The sequence below is a fragment of the Hypanus sabinus genome, chromosome 22 (assembly GCF_030144855.1).
Source record: "Hypanus sabinus isolate sHypSab1 chromosome 22, sHypSab1.hap1, whole genome shotgun sequence".
In the NCBI taxonomy this organism is placed as follows: domain Eukaryota; kingdom Metazoa; phylum Chordata; class Chondrichthyes; order Myliobatiformes; family Dasyatidae; genus Hypanus; species Hypanus sabinus.
In genome coordinates this window covers 53,235,044-53,255,594 of record NC_082727.1, presented here as the reverse complement: position 1 = coordinate 53,255,594, position 20,551 = coordinate 53,235,044, and the positions used below count along the sequence as shown (strand labels likewise).

The following is a 20,551-nucleotide window of genomic DNA, read 5'->3' as shown; positions in this document are numbered from 1 at the left end:
AACAGATTATTATCTGAATGGTGGCCGATTAGGAAAAGGGGAGATGCAACGAGACCTGGGTGTCATTGTACACCAGTCATTGAAGGTGGGCATGCAGGTACAGCAGGCGGTGAAAAAGGCAAATGGTATGTTGGCATTCAAAGCATGAGGATTTGAGTACAGGAGCAGGGAGGTTCTACTGCAGTTGTACAAGGCCTTGGTGAGACCGCACCTAGAGTATTGTGTGCAGTTTTTGGTCCCCTAATCTGAGGAAAGACATTCTTGCCATAGAAGGAGTACACAGAAAGTTCGCCAGATTGATTCTTGGGATGGCAGGACTTTCATATGAAGAAAGACTGGATCGACTAGGCTTATACTCATTGGAATTTAGAAGATTGAGGGGGATCTTATTGAAATGTATAAAATTCTAAAGGGATTGGACAGGCTAGATGCAGGAAGATTGTTCCTGATGTTGGGGATGTCCAGAACGAGGGGTCACAGTTTAAGGATAAGGGGGAAGCCTTTTAGGACCGAGATGAGGAAAAACTTCTTCACACAGAGAGTGGTGAATCTGTGGAATTCTCTGCCACAGCAAACAGTTGAGGCCAGTTCATTGGCTATATTTTAGAGGAAGTTAGATATGGCCCTTGTGGCTAAAGGGATCAGGGGGTATGGAGAGAAAGCAGGTACAGGGTTCTGAGTTGGATGATCAGCCATGATCATACTGAATGGTGGTGCAGGCTCGAAGGGCTGAATGGCCTACTCCTGCACCTATTTTCTATGTTTCTATGTTACAATCTTTCCATGTAACTCAGGTGTAACATCCTTGTAAATTTTCTCTTTACTCTTTCAACCATATACATTTTTCCTGTAGGTAGGTGCCCACTGGTACTGGCCATTGCCGTCCTAGAAAGAAAAGTTGCTGGCCATCCACTCCATCAATGTCTCCCTTAATCTCTGTGAAGTTGCCTTTCATTCTTCTTTGCTCCAAAGAGAAAAGCTCTATCTCACTCAACTTTACCTCAAAAGGCATGCCCTCTAATCCAGGCAGCATCCCGGTAAATCTCCCCTGCAAACTCCCTAAAATTCCACATTCTTCCTATAATGGGGCAACTGGAACTGAACACAATATTCCAAGTGTAGTTTAATCATAATTTTATAGAGCTGCAATATTACCTTACAGCTCTTGAACTCGATCCCCTGATAAATGAAGGCCAGCACACCATACAACTGCCTAACAAATTGCACAGCAACAATTGTTAATTGGATTTCAAATAGGCAAACACATAGTAAAAGCTAAGTGCACCATGTCAATTAACTTGATTTCAAATACACATAAAAATAACCAGGTTGAAAATATAACTTTATACGTAGAGTTGTACAAAACTACAGGACAGAAACAGGCCCTTGGCCCATCAAGTCTGTGCTGAGCCATTTAAACTGCCTAGTCCCCTCAACCTGCACTCAGAACATAGCCCTCCATACCACTCCCATCAGTGTACCTATCCAAACTTCTCATAAATGTTGAAATCAAAATTCCATCCACCACTTGCACTGGTAGCTCGTTCCACTCTCTCATCACCCTCTGAATGAAGAGGCTTCCCCTCATGTCCCCTTAAACTTTTCACCTTTCACCCCTAACCCATGACCTCTAGTTGTAGTCTCACCCAACCTTAGATCATATACAATAACCTCTCACTACCATTTTAGGAAGTCTTACTTCATCTGATATTCCCCTTTTTCCTTTATTCCACCTTTATTCCATCTACATCAATAAGGAATATACTCATCTTTTGTTTTAATTTGCCAAGAAATCTGTGATATATTTGTTGAATATTTTATGTCCTTCAATTGTTTAAATTGCTTGAGTTTCAGTTTATTCCCTAAAGTCAATGTCGTTGAAAAACTGAGAGGAAATTTCACTTCCCCCGTTTCTCAGGGAATAGTCAGGTCAGAGGCAGGAGGACGGTGAGCAGGGGCGGCTAGAAAAGTGATGATGCAGAAACTCCACTTCACTTTCCGCTCTGATATTCATGAAGCTGCAGAGGTCCACACTGAGAGCCATTGATGAAAAGTCATTTCTTTACCAAATTGCCTGATATTGGGCCATTACACTTCTGACGCATTCTGCTTACTTGAGTGGGAAATATATTTATCTGAATTGATTGGCTATTTTTACCAACAACTCAGATAGTTATCACTCAGAGAGTTTTTGTTGATTATATGAAATTTATGCTGACTCCCTATTACAAACTCTAGAGCAAAGCAGCACACACAAAGTGCTGGAGGAGCTCAGCAAGTCAGGCAGCATCTGTGGAAAAGAGTGCACAGTCAACGTTTCAGGCCGAGACCCTTCACCAGTCCCAATGAAGTATCACAGCTCAAAACATCTACTGTTTACTCCTTTCCATAGAAGCTCCTGGCCTGCTGAGGCTTCCGGTATTTTGTGTGTCTTGCGTTGGATTTCCAGCATCTGCACATTTTCTCATGTCTGTGAAATCCAAGCCAGTATTTCTTGCATAAATTAATGTAATTTAATGCTTACTTATATATTTAGGTCTGATTTCCTTGAAGAAAAGGTTAATTTTTACCTGTTGTAACATCATGATTTATGCCTTCAACTGATATCACAGCATTTGGAATTCCTCTTCCGTGTTTATCTTGCACTAAACCTTTGATACCCCGATGAACCTAATTATGATAAAATATCAATACTGAAATCAACAAAAATAGAAATGTAACACTTCTACATTTATATATCTTGTGACTGTTATTAACTACTATGTGCCATTCATCTAATCACACACCTCAGGCAAGTCTTAAATATACTTTATCGTGGAATGGAATATTCTGTACACTGAGATAGGGGGAAAGTATCTTTACCACTGTTATATACATCAAATTATTATTGTTTGTGCACATATATATGAAATGATATGAATGTTCATTTTTTAAGATTAATCCCTTCAAATATTCTGCGGTTATATTTGGTGTTAATCATGTACAAAATACTGCTTGCAATAGGGACTTCTACAGACAACACAGTCATGAATATACATGGATTGAGATTAGTTTTGGTTTAGAACACATGTTTGCAGTGGGTGCAGAGAAATGTATGAAAATGAAATGTAACAAGGCACAGGAAGGTGCAGGGAAATATTAGAACAGATGACAAATATCCTGATTTGATACAAGGCAAAATGAAAGAACTCCCTTAGAAATATCCAAGAAGTAACACGCACAAATGAAGTGAAAGTAAAGCCAATGTACAGATTTATTTGATTCCTTTAATTAAATTCCTCGGCTGCTGTGCTGGGATTTGAACTTGTGACCCTCTAAATGAATGGTACAGATCTCATCAATCTGCTGTTCACTGCCTGATGAAGTGGAAGTGATGCTGCAAGTGAGACCCTGAACTGATCCTGCTAAGTTCATCTTTCACATTGACGAGGGCACTTCTGAGCTAGTTCCGTGCCTCTACACTCAGAACAAAGAGAATGTATGCAGATCTTTAGTCAGATTCATAGAAATCCAATCTCGTGAGGGAATACCCACAGTCAACATGTAAGGTTATGAAATGGTCCTTTTCATCCAATTCAGATACACTGTACTTTCCAAGACCAAAGGGTAAGGATTTGAAATTACTATTGGATTTCACCCCAAAAAAAATCAGAAGCCTTAGGAGCAATATATATAACCGATTGGGTATTAGTAGGTTCAAATTGTTAATTATTTCTGCAGACACTACATCAGCATGTTCATCCTAAAATGTAGATTGAGCTCCAGTAAATAGTCAGGCTTCAAACCTCCAAGATGTTACGCATCCTATTATCATAAAGCAAAAGCATTCACTTCAACACCTTGGTAAATCAAAAATAATTGTACAGTAATAAATTATTCCTAAGTAATATTTTTCTACAGCATCATAATATTATGAGATATTGGCCTGTATCTTTACTGCATATAAACACACTGATTTATAAGCAGGGCAGAGTGTGAAAGATAAAGTAATAGCTATAATTTTACCTTGATGAAAAAAATGTCCTGCAGGAATTGCAAGGGATTACTACTCATCAATGTAATCTTGCATCTTTGAAAGCTTTGTGCTTTTTTATGGTCATTCCCTTGGGATGTGTCATTATCACAAATCCACCTTTCTTTGAAAATTACTTCCAAATTACTTAGAACCACATCAAAATAAAAACATATGGAAGTTCCATATTTTCCTATTTACTCCTGAGAAAATGGAGAAATGCTCTACAGTGGATCCATTTCTCTACTTTAAAATGCAAGGCATCGGCTAATTTTTAATGCCGTCATTTAAAGTGTGCGCACTTTGAAAAGGACTGTCATTCCGTAAGGATTTAAGTATAAATGGGTGTCAGAATTAATGAGGAAAGAGTTCTCTATTCACAAATTAGAAAGAAAGTTTTTAACCCATTATTATGTTTGGCATTTAAGTTTATGGTATACTGATGGGACGATGGTATGCAAAAAGCAGTTACTTGATGCCTGATATCAAGAGCAGTTCAAAAGAAATAGGTTGTGGTGAGTAAACGTCAGACAAATGGCAGAAATAATTGTCACAACTGCAATTAGTTATAAAGTTTGTTAAAAATGTAAGTCTAAATTAAGGGGTGACCTCAATGAAACCCATCAAATGTTGAAAGGCCTCAATAGAGTGGATGTGGAGAGGATGTTTCCTATATTGGGGGAGTCTAAGACCGGAAGACAACCTCAGAATAGAGTGGTGTCCTTTTAGAATGGAGCTGAGGAGGAATTTCTTTCGCCAGAGAGTGGGGAATCCATGGAATTCGTTGCCTCAAGTGGCTGCGGAAGCCAAGTCACTGAGTATATTTAAGGCAGAGGATGATAGATTCTTGATTAGTCAGGGCATAAAGGGATACTGTATAGGGAGGAGATTGGAGCTGAGAGGGAAAGTGGATCAGCTATGGTGAAATGGTGCAGCAGACTTGATGGGTCAAATGGCCTAACTCTTCTCCTATATCTTATGGCCTCTATATTGTAGATATTTATTGATTTACAGGGTCTGCCCTTCAGGAGCTACTAATTCCAATTGCAGCACACAGTTAGTGCAGAATACATCATAGATATAGAAAACAAACAATATAGAGCAAAATTTGCCGGAGAAACTCGACGGGGCACGCAGCATCTGCGAAGACAAAGAGAAATTGTAGTTGACAATTTGAATTGACACTCTGCATTGCCTGAGTGCTTGGAACTAGCTGAAGCTTACTTGAACTTACTGCGGCGAGCCTGCACAACTGAAACACAATTATCATCATCTGATTTACTGAACAGAAGAATGAAGATAAAGTTAATTATGCTCTGAGCATTCTGTACAGGAAAGAAAGTGTTAGAAGGTGTGTCAAATGCAGCAGATGAATTGTTGACTCATCCCAAAGACTGTATCTATCTTTGGACTAGGATGAGCGTATGGGCCACAGTCATAGTGTGCAATGGTCTCCACTCAACATGGCAATGCTGTTACAACGTTGTCACATCCCTAAACAATAGTTGCCATTTGCTGAAGACTAAAAATAACTTACAGCTTTATGTCATCCCCTGCCAATGTGCTTGGTGTACCTCAGGACCATAACCAACTAACCTCTTAAATGACTAAATTGTAGCAAACCAAGTGAAACAAAATGAAAATTCAATCTTAGATTTTTAAGAAAACACAGTATGAAATCTTTAAATTTTGTTTTAGACTCTTAACCTTTTACTTCAATGGATATTTTTTGCCACAGCAAACAAAACTTATGCAACCTCTATGAATTTACATTGGAGGTAGGTGCTTTTAATTTTTTTAAATTTAATGGGGCAGGTAATGATATTGAAAGTGGAAAATTTTTGCTTAACTTTCCTATTTTTCCTGTGATGTGGTGACTCTTGTGTCTGTGCACAACTACACCTCAATTAAGTAAAAGCACACATGTGGGAGATGGCTTTAACTGGTTTATTCACATTGCAGTGAGAGTGAGAACAATGCGCATGCATAGAGAACAGTGCTTGTGCAGACAAGAGATGAATACATAATGCTAAGGGGGGGGGGGCATATATTACACTTCCTCCCCCTTTAGATTAATGCAACATAAATATATATAACATATATATATATATGTACAAAACATTCAATTTTCCTTTCATAAACACATACCAAGTAAACGTGCTTTCATAGTAACAGTCTATAACTAACTTCACAGTTCTAAACATTCGGTCTTGTGGGCAACGTTCTGTTTCTTTCAGGATAGTGCCATGGAACCTGTGGAGTGGCATCAGGTTTTGCAGGTATCTTGTTAATGATAAAGTGCTCTTTGCACCTCTGGGCCTGTGGAGTGGCATCAGGTTTGGTATGTGCCTTTTCTAAGGCAACATTCTCAGTTTCTGGTGTCACATGAAGAGTAAGTCCAGTGACTGTAATCTCTCTGTCTTGTGGGATGCAATCGACAGGTGTGTTCTTCAGTTGAGCATCCAGTTTCTGGTCCACATGACGTCTCCATGTGCGATCTTGAACATCAGCTGTGTACATCAGTGGTCTTGTTTTGGCAGCCATTCGACTGGGTGTCCACTTGTCTTCTTGGCAATCATATAACCATATAACAATCACAGCACGGAAACAGGCCATCTCGGCCCTCCTAGTCCGTGCTGAACTCTTAATCTCACCTAGTCCCACCTACCCGCACTCAGCCCATAACCCTCCACTCCTTTCCTGTCCATATACCTATCCAATTTTACCTTAAATGACACAACTGAACTGACCTCTACTACTTCTACAGGAAGCTCATTCCACACAGCTATCACTCTCTGAGTAAAGAATTACCCCCTTGTGTTTCCCTTAAACTTCTGCCCCCTAACTCTCAAATCATGTCCTCTCGTTTGAATCTCCCCTACTCTCAATGGAAACAGCCTATTCACGTCAACTCTATCTATGCCTCTCAAAATTTTAAATACCTCGATCAAATCCCCCCTCAACCTTCTACGCTCCAATGAATAGAGACCTAACTTGTTCAACCTTTCTCTGTAACTTAAGTGCTGAAACCCAGGTAACATTCTAGTAAATCGTCTCTGTACCCTCTCTAATTTATTGATATCTTTCCTATAATTCGGTGGCCAGAACTGCACACAATATTCCAAATTTGGCCTTACCAATGCCTTGTACAATTTTAACATTACATCCCAACTTCTGTACTCAATGCTTTGATTTATAAAGGCCAGTGTTCCAAAAGCCTTCTTCACCACCCTATCTACATGAGACTCCACCTTCAGGGAACTATGCACTGTTATTCCTAGATCTCTCTGTTCCTCTGCATTCCTCAATGCCCTACCATTTACCCTGTATGTTCTATTTAGATTATTCCTGCCAAAATGTAGAACCTCACACTTCTCAGCATTAAGCTCCATCTGCCAACGTTCAGCCCATTCTTCTAACCGGCATAAATCTCCCTGCTTTGAAAACCCACCTCATTATCCACAACACCTCCTACCTTAGTATCATCTGCATACTTATCCAATTTACCACCCCATCATCCAGATCATTTATGTATATTACAAACAACATTGGGCCCAAAACAGATCCCTGAGGCACCCCGCTAGTCACCGGCCTCCATCCCGATAAACAATTATCCACCACTACTCTCTGGCATCTCCCATCTAGCCACTGTTGAATCCATTTTATTACTCCAGCATTAATACCTAACGACTGAACCTTCTTAACTAACCTTCCATGTGGAACTTTGTCAAAGGCTTTGCTGAAGTCCATATAGACTACATCCACTGCCTTACCCTCGTCAACATTCCTCGTAACTTCTTCAAAAAATTCAATAAGGTTTGTCAAACATGACCTTCCATGCACAAATCCATGCTGGCTACTCCTAATCAGATCCTGTCTATCCAGATAATTATTAATACTATCTCCAAGAATACTTTCCATTAATTTACCCACCACTGATGTCAAACTGACAGGTCTATAATTGCTAGGCTTACTTCTAGAACCCTTTTTAAACAATGGAACCACATGAGCAATACACCAATCCTCCGGCACAATCCCCGTTTCTAATGACATCTTAAAGATCTCCGTCAGAGTTCCTGCTATTTCTACACAAGCTTCCCTCAAGGTCCTGGGGAATATCCTGTCAGGATCCAGAGATTTATCCACTTTTAAATTTTTTAAAAGCGCCAGTACTTCCACTTCTTTAATTGTCATAGGTTCCATAACTTCCTTACTTGTTTCCCACACCTTACACAATTCAATATCCTTCTCCTTAGTGAATACCGAAGAGAAGAAATTGTTCAAAATCTCTCCCATCTCCCTCGGCTCCACACGTAGCTGACCACTCTGATTCTCTAGGGGGCCAATTTTATCCCTCACTGTCCTCTTGCTTTTAATATAACTGTAGAAACCTTTCGGATTTACTTTCACCTTATTTGCCAAACCAACCTCGTATCTTCTTTTAGCTTTTCTAATCTCTTTCTTAAGATTTCTTTTACATTCTTTATATTCCTTGAGCAATTCCTTTACTCCATGCTGCCTATATCTATTGTAGACATCCCTCTTTTTCCGAACCAAATTTCTAATATCCCTTGAAAACCATGGTGCTTTCAAACCTTTAACCTTTCCTTTCAACCTAACAGGAACATAAAGATTCTGTACCCTCATAATTTCACCCTTAAATGACCTCCATTTCTCTATTACATCCTTCCCATAAAACAACTTGACCCAATCCACTCTCTCTAAATCCCTTTGCATCTCCTCAAAGTTAGCCTTTCTCCAATCAAAAATCTCAACTCTAGGTCCTGTCCTGTCCTTCTCCATAATTATATTGAAGCTAATGCTATTGTGATCACTGGACCCAAAGTGCTCCCCAACACATACATCTGTCAGCTGACCTATCACATTCCCTAACAGGAGATCCAAAACTGCCCCATCTCTAGTCGGTACTTCTATGTATTGTTGCAAAAAACTATCATGCGCTCGGACTTCATGTTCAGTCTCGAAGCTCCTTGCTGCTTCACTTGGTGACTGGCTGAATTATTTATTCTGCACTTTCCCCTATAGATTCGGTTTCAGGTTTATGTGAGATCTCAGATTCCTGCTCATGAACAGCATTGCTGGTGTTTGATTTGTCATTGCATGAACAGAGTTCCAATACACGAAAAGGAAGTTTTCCACCTTGTGCTGTAGAGAAATGTCCTCCTTGTCCATAGCTTTAATGGACTTCTTGATAAACCTTTAGCTAACTCATTCATTGCTGGCTAATGAGAAGCTGATATGAAAAGTCTGATGCCATTTTTCTTCGTGAACAGTCAAAATTTTCTGATGTGTATTGTGGTCCATTGTCACTCACAATTTGTCCTGGTAAGCCATTTCTGGTGAAGACAGTCCCCAGAGCAGAGATGGTCCTGGATGAGGTGATAGATTTCATTGGTATAACCTCCAGCAACTTCGAAGGAGCATCCGCAGCAATCAGAAGTATGGAGTCCATGAGGGGTCCAGCAAAGTCAATATGTACTCTTCACCACGGTGATGACGGCCACTCCCACTGGTGTTTATTCCTCACAGACTAAGAGCCTCTCAGTCTCTTCCTATTTGTAATACCCAGTGATCATCACCAAACTCCAATTAGACCAGTCTATGAAAGCTACAGAAGAAAGAGAAAACTGATGAGATTTCCAACAGAAAATGTCAAGAATTTCAGCAGGACACACAAGAAGCTGCAGAGGGCAGTGTACACAGCCCAGTCCATCATGGGCTATGAACTCCTCAATGAAGAGAGCATCTACAGTCGCTGAGAGTTCTAAGACAGTAGTAATCATCTGTGAAGGTTGTTCTCTTGTTTCCAGCGTTTTGCGCTCGTCAGTGATCTTGAAGTAAATCCAATTGGGCACTCAGATCCATTCTTCATAGTGTGTGACAAAACATCTCTAATGCCATAAGGAGACACCAGTCTGATGGGCAGAGATGGGTCATAGCGGGTGAGCAGTTCACTGGATGTTATTAGTCTCTTTGTTTCCTTGAATGCTTTTTCACATCTTTCTGACCATTCCCACTTTGTTTCTGTCCGTAACAGTGAGTTAAGTTGATGCAGCACTGTAGCAGTGTTCAGGAGGAACCAGTGGTAGTAGTTTATAAGGCCCAAGTATGACCTGAGTTATGACACATTTTCTGGATAGGTGCCTGTAGCACTGCTTTAACCTTCATTGTGAATAACGTAAGCAACGCTTGTCACTGACATGTCCACAATATGAGATTTCAATCTTAAACAACTCACATTTCTCTCTACTTGCATGCAGACCATATTCACTCAGCCTGGTAAAGCACTTTACCAAGATTCTGGAGGTGTTCATCATGCTTGCCCATCCTGATGTCATCAAGGTAACATTTTGCCTCTGCACTTGGTCCATTGCTCTTTGCCAAATTGCGGGAGTTGACTGCCTCAAGATTAAGGGGAGAAGATTTAGGACACAGATGAGGAAAACTGTTTTTCCCAGAGAGTGGTGAATCTGTGGAATTCTCTGCCCAGGGAAGCAGTTGAGGCTTCCTCACTAAATATGTTTAAGATACAGTTAGATAGGTTTTACACAGGAAAGGAATTAGGATTATGGGGTAAAGGCAGGAATATGGAGCTGAGTTTATGGACAGATCAGCCATCATCTTAATGAATGGTGGGGCAGGCTTGATGGCCTACTCCTGCTCCTATTTCTCATGTTCTAATAACATTAAAGATGAGAGAATTATACTGAAACAGTCCCTTGTGAAAGTTGATTGTGAGGAACTTCCTGCTTGACTCCTCAAACTCTATTTGCAGAAAGACGTGCGACAAATCAATCTTTGAAAACCTCTCCCCACCTGCCAAAAATGCAAAAATGTCTTCTGTTCATGCCAGGGGATACTGCACAGTATGCAATGGGTTAAACTCACCTTCAATTCCCCACATATTCGATGGCTCCAGCCTTTCCTTTCTTGATCACCGGGACAACTAGCATGGCCCGATCGCTCCACTCAAGCTTGGAGAGAATTCCAGATGCCTCCAAGTTCTTCAGTTCAGCATCAACTTTAGGACATAGTGTGTCAGGCACTGGACACGCTTTGTGGAATCTTGGTGTTGCTGTTTCATTCAATTCAATTCAGGCCTTCATTTCTTTGAGTTTACCAGTCCCCTTCTCAAACACCTTCTCATTAGCATTAAGCAGCAGCGTTTAGATAGCTGAGTTAGATAGAGCTCTTACAGATAGCGGGGTCAAGGAATACAGGGAGAGGGCAGGAAAGGGGTACTGATTGTGTATGATCAGCCATGATCACAGTGAATGGCTGTGCTGGCTAGAAGGGCTGAATGGCCTACTCCTGCACCTACTGTCTATTGTCTATTGTGCCAGTCTCCGGTTAGTGCTACCATTGGGGCTGTTGTTGACTGTTGATGTCACACTGAGAGCTTTGATTGAGTGCCAGTCTAGTTGGATTTTTCTCAAACATTCACATCCAAAAAGTGCTGGCCCTCCACTTTTCAATATATAAAGCTCTAAGCTGCTGTGTTTGGCCTCTCTACATCAAATTTACCTTCAGTTTGCCTTTGGGAGACACTTTTTCGCCTGTGTTGGTCTTTAGCATCACAACCTCTATAATTATGGACAAAGCTGACCCTGTATACAGCTTCATTTTCAGTTTTACACCAGACATATCTATTGTGATCCAGATGATTTTGAGATCCGTTTCAGTTATACTATGCAGTTCTAGGCAAGGCAGTTTACCTTTGCCAGTCCCTATGTTGTCTGATTCTGTTTTACATTCAGTAACTTTATGCATTGTAGGCATGGAAAATTACCTTTGTCAGTCTCTATGTTGTCTGATTCTGTTTTACATTTGATTTTGTGTTTGAGGCTTTTCACTCGGTTGTGCTTTTTGTCTGACTTGCACATTCTCTCTATGTGACCTGGTTTGTGACACTACCTGTAGATTTTTTCTTTGAACAGTCATTTGCATCTTGGGAGGATTTGCCACATCTATTGCCTTTTATGCTTTTTGCACCATTCAGGGACATTTTGTGCATTTCATATTCTTCCTCTTTTTCTGTAATTCTATTGCATCCTTTGCTACAGTCTCTAATGATATTGCAATGGTCAATGCCTGTTCTAATATTAGGTCTCTTTCAGACAGTAGTCTCTTTTGAGTGCTTCGACTATGCAAGCCACATACAAGCCTGTCCCTTAATGCATCAGAAAATCCATCTCTAAAGGCACAGTACTGGGAAAGTTTGCACAGTTCTGCGATGTATTCAGAAAGGCTTTCATCATTTGACTGGTTCCTTTTGTAAGATCTAAGTCTCCCTGCTATTGCCAGCAGTTTAAGGCTCAAGATATTTTGTAAAATTATGACAATTTCATCAAACGATTTGCTTGCTGGCTTTGCAGGGGTTATTAAGTCGTGTAAGAGACTGCACGTCCTTGACCCCATTAAGCTAAGAAGAGCAGGGGCTTTCTTTTATTTGCCCACGCTGTTCACATTACAATACAGTTCAACCCTCTTGATATACAACTCCTAGCCTTCATTATTGCTATCAAATTCATCAACGTTCCCAACTGAAGCCATCGGCACGTTATTTTCACTTTAAGTTCAGTGCATCTTTCACTTTTACTCTGAATTGCACTCATACAGTTGTTAGCATCTATGACGCCCTTCTTGTGCTATTTAACTCTCACTGTTACGTCGGTGCAGTTCATGATATTTTCGGACAATAAGGTTTGTAGTTGTCACCAAATTACGTCTGTGCACATCTACGTATCAATTAAATAAAAGCACACATGCGGGAGATGGCTTATAAGTGGTGTATCCACATTGCAGCAAGAGAGAGAGAGAGCAACGTGCATGTGCAGACAACAGACCAATATGTAATGCTAAGGGTGGGTGGGTGGGGAGAACCATTGGCCTAAGAGAAAAGGATCCATACATTACAGCTACCAACATTCCAAATGGGATCTGATGTGGAATGCCTAAGGTTACTGCCAATTTCATGCTCTTAGGTTATTAAGATGATAACCGTGGTCCTGTTTGATATTTTAATTCCCAGCTGTTGAGAACCAAATGCCAAGCCTGCATTGATTGGTTGAACAAATGATTGAACTGAACAGGCCCAGCAAGGGTAGTAAAAGATTAAAAATCTATCTGTAGGACCTGGTGGTGCAAGAATAGGCATCTTTTATCTGTAATTTGCCTGTTATAAAACCACATTCCACTCTAGGACCGTAACAACTTAACATAAATACTTAACCTTGCAATCAAGCAGAGCAACTTGAGAAACGGGCAGACTAAATCTCAAGCATTACATCATGGGAAACCCACACAAGATTCTGGAGGAGCTCAGCAAGTCAGGCATCTATGGAGGGAAATGAACAGGTGAACATTTTGGGCTGAGACAGTTCATGAGCACTCTTCATCAGGGTGTCGGCTTGAAATGCTGGCTATTTATTTACCAGCATGGATGCTGCCTGACTTGCTGAGTTCTTCCATGTGTGTTGCTCAAGATTTCCAGCTTATACCGTATCTCTTGTGTCTACATCAAAAAGAATGTTCTGGTGTCTTGAACCACAATAAAACGAAGTGGGGGCCTCAAAACCTCTATCAAGCAGGAGTAAATCAAGGGAATTGGACTTGCTGGTGTGGTCTAGAAGTTTATAGACTCTTTAGCAGGGGTTCCCAACATTTTTAAGCATGGACCCCGACTATCAACCAAGGGGTCCATGGAACAGGTTGGGAACTCCTCTGCTGTACTCTTTTCAGCACCGATCTGCTACTCTGAAAGTAGTAACGAAACCTATACTTTTCTGCCCACAATTATCACCCGAACTACAGACCTATTTGTCTTGCACTAGAATGCTAAATATTTTCCATCCTGAAATAGATGTTGCCTCCAGAGCTTTCATTTATAAATGACATTACAGAGAACAAATCTTTCTGAGACTATACCTGTTCCATGAAAACAAGAAGGGATTCTCGGTTGTTTTCCCACTGCTCTGGTAGTTCGCTCTCATGAGGGAATTTGTCACAGCCCACGTACATAGATACTTCAAAGCAGTTTGTGTGCAGATAGCTGAAGTCATTCATACCTTTAATAAAAAGGGAAGTTTTAGTTTCAGTTTAAAACTTAGTTTCCAGTAAGTCTTCAGCCAAATATCTTAAAAGTTAATGGTTTGCTCATATTTATGCTGTCAAATTATTTACCTATATTTTGTAATCTCACAATTAAATGAAACTGATATTTATACAGTACAATGGAACACTGCTTATAAAAGAAAGTTGTGTTACTGTTGCTGTCTGATACCATTTTTAGGTGCATTTCAAAAGAACATGTGAGCCAGAACACAATCCTACCTCATGGATTCCCCTCCGCGCCTTGTTTGGTGCATTGGGCAGCAACATTTCCATTTCTGTAACATTTTGTCTGTTTTTTATAAGGCCGAGTTGCTAGCTCAATGCTCAACCCAGCACGGATGGGAAGTGTGCAAGAAGGTGGCCAGGTTCGAACCTGGGACCACTTGTCTCCAGGTCCAGTGCGGATGCCAGTACACCATTGGCCAGCAACCTCAGCAGTTAGGCGCAGTCTAATCCACTGCATATTAACCATTGGTTATATCTAGAGATAATTTTAATAATGAAACTTCCAAATGTATTAGATTTGTTAGTTTCAGGTAGAGATTTGGTTTCTCCCACTTACACCTCTTCCAGCCAGACCCTTTCCTTTATCACTAGTCCCATTACCACTGTGTCACCCTTGCACTGAAATGTCCCTTTGTAATTTAATCTCCCCTGCCTTCCCACCTACATACCCGCCCATGCCCATTCCCTCTGCCTCTTCAAACTATTTATCTTCAACTTCATGTCATTGCCCTGGGCTATTCACTTTCTCCTGAAACTCCTGAGTATTTCTTACATTTTCTGTTTCTCTCCAAATTTCATCAGTCAATAAAAATGCCAATAATCTGTCTCAAAAAGTCACAGTGGGCTGGAACATTCTCAGTGGATTAAGAATCAGGTTCATTATTACTAACTTATATGACACGGAATTTGTTGTTTTGCAGCAGTAGTGCAGTACAAAGATATAAAACTAGTATAAATCATAAAATAAATATTGTAGTGCAAAAGAAAGTAAGTGTTCATGGGTTCATGGAACATTCAGAAATCTGAGAGCAGAGGAGAAGAAATTGTTCATAAATCACTAGGTATAGGGCTTCAGGCAACTGTACCTCCTTCACAATGGTGGTAATGAGATGCTTGTGTCAGGGATGGGTAGCACCTCTGATTGGCTGGTTACATCGTACTCCCTTGGGAGTAGCTCGTCCACCATACTTGACACTCAGCACTCTCCCGTGGCTCCAAGCTGCTGTTTGCTTGCAACAGTGGCCGCACTCTGGTAAACTGCTTCAATGAGCAGGCTGAACCAGATGAGAGTAACTGATGAGTCTTAAACCTTCACTGAGTTTGGGCTTGCCTACACTAGCTACCAAAGACTGGGCCCAGCAGACTGCGTGGAGCTAACCACTAATTTGGCTCAACAGGCAGTAGGACGGACCCAGCGAGGTAAACATGAGGAAATCTGCAGATGCTGGAAATTCAAGCAACACACACAAAACGCTGGTGGAATGCAGCAGGCCAGGCAGCATCTATAGGGAGAAGCACTGTCGACGTTTCGGGCTGAGACCCTTCGTCAGGACTAACTGAAAGGAAAGATAGTAAGAGATTTGAAAGTAGGAGGGGGAGGGGAAAATACAAAATGATAGGAGTAGACCGGAGGGGTTGGGGTGAAGCTGAGAGCCAGACAGGTGATTGGCAGAAGGGATACAGAGCTAGAGAAGGGAAAGGATCATGGGACGGGAGGCCTAGGGAGAAAGAAAGGGGGAGGGGGGAGCACCAGAGGGAGATGGAGAACAGGCAGAGTGATGGGCAGAGAGAGAAAATAAAACAACTAAATATATCAGGGATAGGGTAAGAAGGGGCGGGGCATTAATGGAAGTTAGAGAAGTCAATGTTCATGCCATCAGGTTGGAGGCTACCCAGCTGGTATATAAGGTGTTGTTCCTCCAACCTGAGTGTGGCTTCATCTTGACAGTAGAGGAGGCCATGGATAGGCATATCAGAATGGGAATGGGACATGGAATTAAAATGTGTGGCCACGGGGAGATACTGCTTTCTCTGGTGGACAGAGCATAGGTGTTCAGCGAAACAGTCTCCCAGTCTGCATCGGGTCTCACCAATATATAAAAGGCCACACCGGGAGCACCGGACGCAGTATACCACACCAGCCGACACAGGTGAAGTGTCGCCTCACCTGGAAGGACCGTCTGGGGCCCTGTATGGTGGTGAGGGAGGAAGTATAAGGGCAGGTGTAGCACTTGTTCTGCTTACAAGGATAAGAGGGAGATCAGTGGGAAGGGATGGGGGGATGAATGGACAAGGGAGTCGCGTAGGGAGCAATCCCTGCGGAAAGCAGAAGTGGGGGGGAGGGAAAGATGTTCTTGGTAGTGGGATCCCGTTAGAGGTGGCGGAAGTTACGGAGAATTATACATTGGACCTGGAGGCTGGTGGGGTGGTAGGTGAGGACAAGGGGAACCCTATCCCGAGTGGGGTGCTGGGCGGATGGGTTGAGGGCAGATGTGCAGGGAATGGGAGAGATGCGTTTGAGAGCAAAAAGGAAGACATCTCCTTCATCCTGGAATGAAAAGCCTCATCCTGACAGCAGATGCAGCGGAGACGGAGGAATTGTGAAAAGGGGATAGCCTTTTTACAAGAGATAGGATGGGAAGAGGAATAGACCAGGTAGCTGTGAAAGTCTGTAGGCTTATAGTAGTAGATAGGCCGTCTCCAGAGATGGAGACAGAAAGATCAAGAAAGGGGAGGGAGGTGTCGGAAATGGACCAGGTAAATTTGAGGGCAGGGTGAAAATTGGAGGCGAAGTTAATGAAGTCGACGAACTCAGCATGCGTGCAGGAGGCAGCGTCAATGCAGTCGTCGATGTAGCAAAGGAGAAAAGGGGGATGGATACCCATATAGGCTTGAAACATGGACAATTCCACAAAGCCAACAAAAAGGCAGGCATAACTGGGACCCATGCAGGTGCCCATGGCTACACCTTTGGTTTGGAGGAACTGGGAGGAGCCAAAGGAGAAATTATTGAGAGTAAGAACTAATTCCACTAGATGGAGCAGAGTGGTGGTAGAGGGGAATTGGTTAGGTCTGGAATCCAGAAAGAAGCGGAGAGCTCTGAGACCTTCCTGGTGGAGGATGGAAGTATATAGGGACTGGACATCCATGATGAAAATAAGGCGATGGGGGCCAGGGAACTTAAAATCATTGAAAAAACTCAAAGTGTGAGAACTGTCACGAACATAGGTGGGAAGGAATTGAACAAGGGGGGATCAAACAGTGACAAGGTATGCAGAAATGAGTTCAGTGGGGCCAGAGCAAACTGAGACAATGGGTCTACCTGGACAGGCAGGTTTGTGGATCTTGGGTAGGAGGTAGAAACGGGAAGTGTCGGGTGTGGGAACTACGAGGTTGGTGGCAGTGGATGGGAGATCCCCAGAGCTGATAAGGTTGGTGATGGTATAGCAGACAGTGGCATGGTGCTCCTTAGTGGGGTCATGATCAAGGGGCTGTGGAGCACTTGGAGCATAACGAGGCACTAGGATGTCATGGTCATCGAATGCATCTGACTCCATCGCCAGTTATCTTGACTCCGTCTTGCCACTGGATACAGGTGATTTCAGATGAGTGAGCAAGGTCAATGCTGCACATCTCTTTCTCACTTTCAATGAAGTCTCTGCACAAGTCACTCTTGTCATCCACCCTTCCCATCCAACAAATGAATGGTAACGGGAAGAGCACATGGCCCAGATGGTGATGGTCATTAGTGAGCGATGCCACCTTCTTGAGTCACTGCCACTTGAAAAAGTCCTCAGTAGTGCTGAGGGTTATGCCTATGTTGGAGCTGGCTGAGCTTACATCCCTCTGAAGCCTCTCGTGATCCTGTGCATTGAAACCTCCATACCAATGAGTAATACAAGCGGTCAGAATGCTCTCCACATTTGTAAGTCTTTGATGACGTATCAAACACCTAATGAAGCACAGACAGTGAGGTCACTTGTTTCTCTACATTTTAATCAGTCTCCTTCTATGCAACAGGGACCTCCACTATGATGCCTGGCTCGAAGAATCTCTTAGAATCATTGGAAGATGCTTTGCCACCACTGACAACCCAGGCACTGCCAGCATGCGTCCTGTTGAATGGTGGGTGGTAAAATTATGCAGAGATTACACTGAATTAGATAGAGAGATAGATACTTTATTGATCCCGAAGGAAATTATAGTCACAGTAGCATTTCAAGTGCATAGATATACAAATATTGGAAGAAAATTAAGAAAGAATAAAAAAAAGTTACCTCAAAGAGTCTAACAGAAGGGGTTACCACTTCCCTGACTATAGGTTGACTCATTATAGAGTCTAATGGCCGAGGGTAAGAATGACCTTTCATGGCGTTCTTTGAAGCATCCCAGTAGTCTTAGTCTATCACTAAAAGTGCTCCTCTGTTCAGCCAAGGTGGCATGCAGAGGGTGAGAAACATTGTCCAGAATTGCAAGTATTTTCCATAGGATCCTTTGTTCTACCACAGTCTCCAGTGTGTCCAGTTTGACTCCTACAACACAGCCAGCCTTTCTAATTAGTTTATTGAGTCTGTTGACATTGCCCCAGCACACCACTGCATAGAATTAATTTGATGAAGTGGGAACTCCAGGCCATTCTGTTGCCTCCATGAATGGATGCCAAACATTACAATCATTGACAATGGCCGATTTATTCCAGAATGTGAAACAACCATCAAACAACTACCTATATCTAATTTATATAGCTTCACAATATATTATTCTGAACTAGAGAAACTGTAAATTCAAAACTTTTATGTGTTAGTACTAATATGTCATCCTCTGTAACCTATTTCTAATAATAACATATAACATACAGTACTGTGCAAAAGTCTTAGGCACATATATGTAACTAGGGTGTCCAACGCTTTTGCACAGGCCTGTAGCAATTTTATGTATTGTGTTGTACTGCTGCTGCAAGATAAAACAAATTTCATCACATATGTGAGTGATGATAAACCTGATTCTGATATGGATCACTATTGTGGACTGAAAGAGGGAAGAGGCAGGAAGAGGGAATCATGGTTGAGAAACCAGGAAGGGAGTTGGCGGGGGGGGGGGGGGGGTGCTAGTGGGAAGCACCAGAGAGACATTCAATAAACATTCGATGATCAATAAACCTGTTGTTTGGAATCAAATGACCTTGCCTGGTGTCTCAGGGCTGGGTGCGTCTGCACCCACAGCACACCCCACCCTTGGCACGCCTTCTCTGCCAACTGTCCCACACCCCTCCTGCAGCGCTCCGCCCTCACTCACTCTCCGCTCCATGTCGACAAACACAATACCGTGCAGAAGGCTTAGGCATCCACACTTTCACTAATTTATCTGTCTATCTACCTACTGAGATACAATATGAATTTGGCCCTTCTAGCCCTTTGAGCCAAACCGCCCAGCAACCCTCCAATTTAACCCTTGACAAATCATGGGACAATTTACAATGATTGATGAACCTCCCAACCGGTACGTCTATGGACTGTGGGAGGAAATTAGAGCACCTGGAGGAAATCCATGCCATCATGGGGAGAACTTACAAATTCCTTACAGGAAGCAGCAGGAGACTTTTGCACAGTAGTGTATAGAACACAAATCCCAGGCTACTTATTAATATTACACTGCTATCACTAGTTTTCAAAAACTTCATGCAGTAAGCTATTTTCTACCTATAGTGCAAAATGACAGCTTATGGGATAACTTTCACAAGTGGCAAACTTCATTGCTCTTTATTTTTAACGTGAACCAAGTCTGACACACAATCAATCTGTAAGTATTTATATTTCTGCAATTCACACCCAATCATTGTACAATTCTTTACGTTGTTGTAAGTCATTCTTTTATTAGAAAGTGAAATTATTACCCATTCTGAAGAATATTAAACAATAAAATTCCTATTTCTCCTGCTTCTCCAACTCTGTCACCACATATTCCACTTTCTGCCTTCTGACATGTGCTAATGCACGGTAGCTAACAGGGGTGACAGCAACCAATTGGCACTACATGCAAGTGTTTATTCAGATGCAAGTTTATGCAGGCAGCTCACACAACTGTGGATGATACAATCTTCACCTTATGTCTACGCTGAAAAGCTGTCACAAAATAGCAAAGTGTAAGCATTAGTCCTGATCAGCTACCCACCCCCTTGGGTGCCAACCTTTTTCAGTTTCAGGAACTGATGGAAATAAATTGGTATTTTGGTTCTTCATATGGAAGAGGAGCTAATCTTTGGAAATAATGGGAAGCTACAGTACTGTGCAAAAGTCTTAGGCAGATATATACATAGCCAGGGTGCCTAAGACTTTTGCACAGTTCAGCATTAACTTTATGTATTTCACTTTAATCCTGCTTGCAAAAAAAAACAAATTT

The 20,551-nt window shown here is 41.9% G+C and overlaps 1 protein-coding gene across 2 annotated transcripts in view; it reads right to left on the bottom strand.

The window, feature by feature from the left end:
• The window catches only part of LOC132379621 (inactive carboxypeptidase-like protein X2), a 188,616-nt gene that overhangs the window by 6,149 nt on the left and 161,916 nt on the right, over nucleotides 1-20,551 (bottom strand). For both annotated transcript variants that reach the window (XM_059947753.1, XM_059947752.1), the window contains exons 12-13: nucleotides 13,961-14,100; nucleotides 2,571-2,670 (exon numbers count right to left, since the gene is read on the bottom strand). In XM_059947753.1, coding sequence (XP_059803736.1) covers nucleotides 2,571-2,670; nucleotides 13,961-14,100 — 240 coding nt within the window. The remainder of the gene's footprint in view (nucleotides 1-2,570; nucleotides 2,671-13,960; nucleotides 14,101-20,551) is intronic.